This window comes from Zosterops lateralis (genome assembly GCF_965231275.1).
Source record: "Zosterops lateralis genome assembly, chromosome: 24".
NCBI classification, from domain to species: domain Eukaryota; kingdom Metazoa; phylum Chordata; class Aves; order Passeriformes; family Zosteropidae; genus Zosterops; species Zosterops lateralis.
In genome coordinates, this window is record NC_139784.1 from 5,177,822 (window position 1) to 5,185,286 (window position 7,465).

General features: G+C 51.2%; 1 protein-coding gene across 1 annotated transcript in view; it reads left to right on the plus strand.

The window, feature by feature from the left end:
• Positions 1 to 2,948, plus strand: part of RPL23 (ribosomal protein L23) — a 4,155-nt gene extending 1,207 nt beyond the window's left edge. Inside the window, exons 4-5 of the mRNA XM_083877587.1 lie at positions 1,065 to 1,178; positions 2,818 to 2,948. Coding sequence (XP_083733713.1) covers positions 1,065 to 1,178; positions 2,818 to 2,900 — 197 coding nt within the window. The 3' untranslated portion in view covers positions 2,901 to 2,948. The remainder of the gene's footprint in view (positions 1 to 1,064; positions 1,179 to 2,817) is intronic.
• The last annotated feature ends 4,517 nt before the right edge of the window (positions 2,949 to 7,465 follow it).

Genomic DNA, 7,465 nt, shown 5'->3' on the forward strand with positions numbered 1-7,465 from the left:
GGTGGCCACGGCTGCTCTGGGAAACCTGTGCCAGGCTGGAATTCCTTCCCTCAGTCCCCTCCTGAGTCCAGCTGCCCATCAGTAGAACAGGAGTGATGTAATATAAATCTGTAAAATTAAAAATTATGGGATTGTGGAATTCTATGATTATGCAATTCCTTCCCTCAATCCCCTCCTGACTCCAGCTGTCCATAACTGAAACAGGAGTGATGTAATATAAATCTGTAAAATTAAAAATTATGGGATTGTGGAATTCTATGATTAGGGAATTCCTTCCCTCAATCTCCTCCTGAGTCCAGCTGCCCATCAGTAAAAGAAAAGAGATGGATGGAGATGGATTTGTGAAATAAAAATTAGGGAATTACGGAATTCTATGATTATGGAATTCCTTCCGTGAATCCAGCTCTCCATCAGTAAAACAAGAGTGATGCCACATGGATCTGTAAAATTTAAAATTATGGGATTGTGGAATTCCATTAATAAGGAATTTCTTCCCTCAATCCCTTCCTGAGTCCAGCTGTCCATAAGTAAAACAGGAGTGATGTCACGTAAAGATGTAAAATTAAAAACTAGGGAATTATGGAATTCCATGATTATGGAATTCCTTCCCTCAATCCCCTCCTGAGTCCAGCTGCCCATCAGTAAAACAAGGGTGGATCTGTACATTAAAATTTATGGAATCATTAAAAATTAAATAAATTTTAAAAATCAATAAAAACTAAAAGTTATGGAATCATGGAATGATCCAGGTGGGAAGGGACCTGGACTCCCATCCAGCTCCACCCTCTGCCATGGATCTGCTCCTGCTCCAGAGGAGTTTTTGCTGAATATTTTTTGTGAATTAATAATTTATTTCAAAACAAAGGTAAGAAAGTAGGAAAACCCTGGATTTTCCAAGCCTTGATGCAGCTGCAGGTATTTCATACTCAGTGTCAACTACAAAACATAACTTTTTTTACTAAAACACCACAAATTTGAGGTGCAGAACAAACCCCAGGTTGTATTTTGTGGGATCTGTTGCTGTTTTGTGGGATGTGTGTGGATTGAGCCCCTTTCCCTGGCAGTGCACCCGGCAGTGGTGATCAGGCAGAGGAAATCCTACAGGAGGAAGGACGGGGTGTTCCTCTACTTCGAGGACAATGCGGGGGTCATTGTCAACAACAAAGGGGAGATGAAAGGTGAGACTGGGAATTGTGTCCTGCTGGGACTGGGAGTTGTGTTCTGCTGGGAATTGGGTCCCGTTGGGGCTGGGAATTGGGTCCTGCTGGGATTTGGGACTGGGAATTGGTGTCCTGCTGGGAATTGGTGTTCTGCTGGGACTGAGAGTCATGACCTGCTGGGAATTGTGTTCTACTGAGGGTCGTGTCCTGCTGGGACTGGGAATTGTGTCCTGCTGAGAATTGTGTTCAACTGGGAGATGTGTCCTGCTGGGAATTGTGTCCTGCTGGAAATTGGGACTGGAAATTGTGTCCTGCTGGGACTGGGAATTGTATTCTGCTGGGACTGGGAGATGGATCCTGCTGGGACTGGGAATTGGTGTTCTACTGGGACTGGGAATTTTGTCCTTTTGGGGCTGGGAATTGTGTCCAGCTGGGACTGGGAGATGTGTCCTGCTGGGAATCGTGTCCTGCTGGAAATTGGAACTGGGAATTGGTGTCCTGCTGGGAATTGGTGTTCTGCTGGGACTGGGAATTGTGTCCTACTGGGAATTGGGACTGGGAATTGTGTCCTTCTGGGAATTGGTGTCCTGCTGGGACTGAGAGTTGTGTCCTGCTGGGAATTGGGACTGGGAATTGGTGTCCTGCTGGGAATTGTGTCCTTTTGGGAATTGGTGTGCAGCTGGGACTGGGAGTTGTGTCCCCCTGGGAACACGGCAGTGCCACAGGGCTGAGCTCTGCTGGACTCGAGATTCCCCCTCAGAGAATGGGGTTTTTGGGGTGGGAAATGCTGCCCTGAAGGCCCTGTGAGCTCCAAATCACAGAATTCCAGACTGGTTTGGTGGGAAGGGAGCTGGAAACTCATCCCAGGGACATCCTGAGGCAGCGAGGCTGGTGAGGGGCTGGGAACACAAACCCTGTGGGGAACAACTGAGGGAGCTGGGGCTGTTCAGCCTGGAGAAAAGGAGACTCAGAGGTGACCTTGTCACTCTCTACAACTCCCTGAGAGGTGGCTGTGCTCAGCTGGGGACAGAGGACACAGCCTTGAGCTGCATCAAGGGAAATTTAGGCTGGATAGGAGTTCAGGAAAAAGTTTTTTATTCATAGAGTGATGAAGTGCTGGAATTGTCTGCCCAGGGAGGAGGTGGATGTGTTTAAATAAAATAAACCATCCCTGGATGTGTTGAAATAAAAACTGGATGTGGAGCTCAGTGCCAGGGTTTAGTTGAGGTGTCAAGGCTGGGTTGGACTTGATCTTAAAGGTCTTTTCCAACCTGGAGATTCTGTTCTTTGTGCTCACAGCACCATTTCCACAAGGTCATTTCCTCCTGAGTGGTCACAAGGGAAATTTAGGCCGGATATTGGGAAAAAGGTTTTAGGGAAAGAGTGATGAAATGCTGGAATGGTCTGCCCAGGGAGGTGATGGAATCACCATCCCTTGATGTGTTTAAAGAAAAATTTGATGTTGCCAAGGTGTTAAAGCTGGATTAGACTCGATGATCTTGAAGGTCTCTTCCAACCTGGTGATTCTGTGACTTCCCTGAATCTCCCAGCCCCATCCAGCCTGTCCTTGGACACTTCCAGAGATCCAGGGGCAGCCTGGGAATCCCACCCCACCCTCTGAGGCAGGAATTGACCCCGTGGTGTCCCTGTTTTCCAGGCTCAGCCATCACGGGCCCCGTGGCCAAGGAATGTGCAGACCTGTGGCCCAGGATCGCCTCCAACGCCGGCAGCATCGCCTGATCCCCGCCCTGACCTGCCAGGACACAAAATAAAACTCCTTCTACCAACTCCACGCTGCTTTTTCTTGCCAAACCAGGAGCAGGATTGTGCTGGGATTGAGTTTTTATGGAGCTCCAGCTGGAGAATGGGATTGGGGGGGTTTAATAGTTGTGTTTTTCAGGCAGGTTCCTGAAGAATCCCTGGAAAGGTTCAAATTTTAGTGACCTTGAATTGATGCCTTGTCTGAGGGGAGCTGGGAGGGGTCTGGGGCAGCTCAGAATTGGAGAATTCCTGGGATTTTCTTCCAGAATGGGCAAATTTGCCTATTTAGAGTGAAATATTGCCCCCAGAGCTGCAGGGTTCCTGCTGGACAGTGGGAGCTGAGCAATGTCCCTTGCTGGGGACACGGGGAGGCCACTGCTGTCCCCTCAGGAGTGGCTGGAGCTGAAACGTGGTGCCAGCTGCACCTGGAGAGCCTGAGCTGAGCTTGGGCTGAGCTTGGGATCAGCTCAGAACCTTCAGGAGCAGAGTGGGAAGGGATGGCCAGGGGAAACCTGGGGCTGTTTGTGCTTTTCCTGCTGTTCTGGAGCAAAGGGAGGGATGGTTTGGGTGGGAGCTGTGATTCCTGGAGCCTCATCCCTGGGCCCACAGGTGACAACGGGGTGGCTTTGTCCTGCTTTTGGGGTTTTTGGTGCCTGGAACACCCACCCTGACCCCAAATCCCGGGGCAGGAAAAAGGGGCTGCTCCCAGCACTGCAATTCCAGCTGCACTTCTGGAGATTCCCAATAGTTATGTGCCTTTCCTGGCGATTTTGTGCCCCCCATTCTTAATGTTTCTGTGCCATTCCTGATGATCCTGTGCCATTCTTGATGTTTCTCTGCCATTCCTGATGGTTTTGTGCCATTCCCATCCCTTTGTGCCACCCATTCCTGATGGTTTTGTGCCATTCCCAATTTCTGTGCCATTCCTGATGCCTTTGTGCCACCCAATCCCGGTATTCCTGTGCCATTCCCAATATTCCTGTGCCATTCCTGAAGATTTTGTGCCATTCCCAATGTTTCTGTGCCATTCCTGATGCCTTTGTGCTGCCCATTCCCAATGTTTCTGTGCTATTCCTGGTGGGTTTGTGCTATTCCTGATATTCCTATGCTTCCCATTCCTGGTATTTTTCTGCCATTCCTGATATTTTTCTGCCTTTCCCAATGTTCTTGTGCCGAGCCCCCAGCAGGGAAGGCAGTGACCCCTCTGGGATTCAGCAGAACCCCCCCAGGTGAGGCTGCACAGACCCCTGGCCCTGCTTTGGGAGGGGTTTTTAAACCTCTCTGACCATTCTCAGTGGATTCCTGGATATCCCAGAGCCGGCTGCAGCAGCAGGAAGAAACTCAGCCGAGGTTTTGCACATCCTGAGGGTCTCTCCACAGGGTTTTGGAGCAGGAGGGAGCCCGTGGATCATTCCCTGGGAGGGCTCTGGGTGTGATCCCAACATCCCAAACCTGCAGGGGAGGGGATTCCTGTCTCCCCAAGCAGCCACCATCATCCCAGAGGGGCAGGGACCATCATCCCAGAGGGGCAGGGACCATCATCCCAGAGGTGCAGGGACCATCATCCCAGAGGTGCAGGGACCATCATCCCAGAGGGGCAGGGACCATCATCCCAGAGGTGCAGGGACCATCATCCCCGAGGTGCAGGGACCATCATCCCAGAGGGGCAGGGACCATCAAACCAGAGGGGCAGGGACCATCATCCTAGAGGGGCAGGGACCATCATCCCAGAGGGGCAGGGACCATCAAACCAGAGGGGCAGGGACCATCATCCCAGAGGGGCAGGGACCATCAACCCAGAGGGGCAGGGACCATCATCCCAGAGGGGCAGGGACCATCATCCCAGAGGGGCAGGGACCATCATCCCAGAGGGGCAGGGACCATCAAACCAGAGGGGCAGGGACCATCAAACCAGAGGTGCAGGGACCATCATCCCAGAGGGGCAGGGACCATCATCCCAGAGGGGCAGGGACCATCAAACCAGAGGGGCAGGGACCATCATCCCAGAGGGGCAGGGACCATCAAACCAGAGGGGCAGGGACCATCAACCCAGAGGGGCAGGGACCATCATCCCAGAGGGGCAGGGACCATCATCCCAGAGGTGCAGGGACCATCATCCCAGAGGTGCAGGGACCATCATCCCAGAGGGGCAGGGACCATCATCCCAGAGGGGCAGGGACCATCAAACCAGAGGGGCAGGGACCATCAATCCAGAGGTGCAGGGACCATCAAACCAGAGGTGCAGGGACCTGCTTCATGTAAAGAACCACCCCCAACAAAGCTGCTCCTGTGAATCACTTTTAACATTCCTACTTTTTGAAGACTTTCTCCATTGTTTCAGAGCTGGATTCAACATTTTGGGGTGGATTTTTGGTGTGGCAGCAATTCCTGAGACCAAACAGAGGCTCAGCCCTGAGCCTGCCGTGACATTTTGAAGTCAGTGCTGGAAATGTTCCTTTTGTCCATATTTGGGGTTTTTTTTTAGTGGGAATCAGGTGGGAATTCAGCACCAGGAGTGTGGTGAGAGCCCTGGCGTGGGGCTGAGGGCACTGAGGGAGTGCCAGGCAGGGCTGGGATGTGACAACCAGCCCTGGAATGTGACACAGCCACGTCAGTGGCCACAAGGAACCTCACCTGGAGCCTCACCTGGCCACAAGGAGCCTCACCTGGTCACTTTGCCCAGCTGGGGGTATAGCTCAGGGGCAGAGCATTTGACTGCAGATCAAGAGGTCCCCGGTTCAAATCCGGGTGCCCCCTCCCCTTTTTCCATCTTTTTATCCCCAAAAATGTGCTCAGGAGCCCAGAATTCCCAGGTTTTCCCCTCTGGAGATGTGTGTGGGCAGAGGGAAGACACCTGGCAGGGCAGAGCAGCATCAGGGGGTGTTGGTGAGGAAAGGGATGAGGATTTTGGGAGGATCTGGGGTTTGTCCTGGTGTTAATTAGGAGAGATTCGCTGGGATGGTGATGAGCAGGGAGATTCCCACTGGGAATGCCCATGGAGAGGAGGGGGCACAGCTCAGGGGAGAGCGTTTCACTGCACATCAAGAGGTTCAGCTCCTCTTTTCTCCTCCTTTTCCTCTTCCTCCAGCCCAAATCCTTCAGGGGAAGGTTGAGAAGCTGCTGTGGGACATGGGAAGTTGTGCTGGGCAGGGAGTGTGGGGTGGGAGCTTCACCAAGGCCCCAGAAAAGTGCAGTGATGTGAGTTTATTATCTTCTTTTCTTCTGTCAGAGCCGGGATTAAACGCTCAAGAGACTCAGTTTGTGTTTGGACTCAGTTGTTTATTAATTCTTATCCATGTTACACTCTCACAAGTTGTGAGTTCCAGCTAACGAGGTAGAAAATGGCTCTTTCACTCTTTCCAAGGTCTTTTAAACATAAATTGTCCAATTATGAAATGACACCTAAATTATTTTTACTTTCAACCCAACAACCAACCACCCGTGGCCCACAATGCAGATATAAAATACCACCCAAACCCATGAAGAAGAAGGTGAAAAATAAGAATTCACCCTAAATCCTCCATCTTGCTTTATATATATATATATATATTACTATATTCTAAACCCTTAAATTCTAAGTTTTCCACCCTGTGCTATCACACACTTCTATTCAAACCACACACCCACAATCCCAGTGCTATCACTCAATTTTGGAAGCCTTTTCCATGGGTTCAGATCAAATTTGGTGTTTTCTGGGGCTCAGCACAGAAATCCTGAACTCAGTGCCCAGGGTTCCAGCACAGGGTTTGTGCACTGGGTGAGGAGCCGCTCCCAGGAACTGCTCAGAGGGAAATCCGGGTCTGCCTGAGCCTCCCGAGGAGCTGAATTCCTTAATTCGCTGTAAAGGGGAGAAATTCTCTGTAATGGGGGAAACTGGACACGGATCTGGGTGGGAATCAGGAATGGGGGGAAAACCTGGAGTGGATCTGGGCTGGAATCAGGAATGGGGAAAATCAGGGCTGGAGTCTGGAATGGGGGAAAACTGGGACTGGATCCGGACTGGAATCTGGAATGGGAGAAAACCTGGTGTGGATCCGGGCTGGAATCAGGAATGGAGGAAAACCAGGACCGGATCCGGGCTGGAATCAGGAATGGAGGAAAACCAGGACTGGATCCGGGCTGGAATCAGGAATGGAGGAAAACCAGGACTGGATCCCGGCTGGAATCAGGAATGGAGGAAAACCAGGACCGGATCCCAGCTGGAATCTGGAATGGAGAAAAACCCCCAAACCCAGAGAGGATCAGGATAGGATGTGGAGTGGAGGAAAACATGGATGGGATCGTGGTCAGGATACGGAATGGAGGAAAAACCCGGACAGGATAACAGCCAGGATATGGACTGGAGGAGGACCTGGGCTGGATCAAAGCAGGATATGGAAGAGAGGAAAATCTGGACTGGATCATGACCAGGATACAGAATGAAAGAAAACCTGGACGGGATCTCGGTGGGGGTAGGGAATGGAGGAAAACCCGCACTGGACTGTCACTGGAATATGGATTTGGGGAAATCCTGGACTGGATTCAAGCTGATATATGGAATGGGG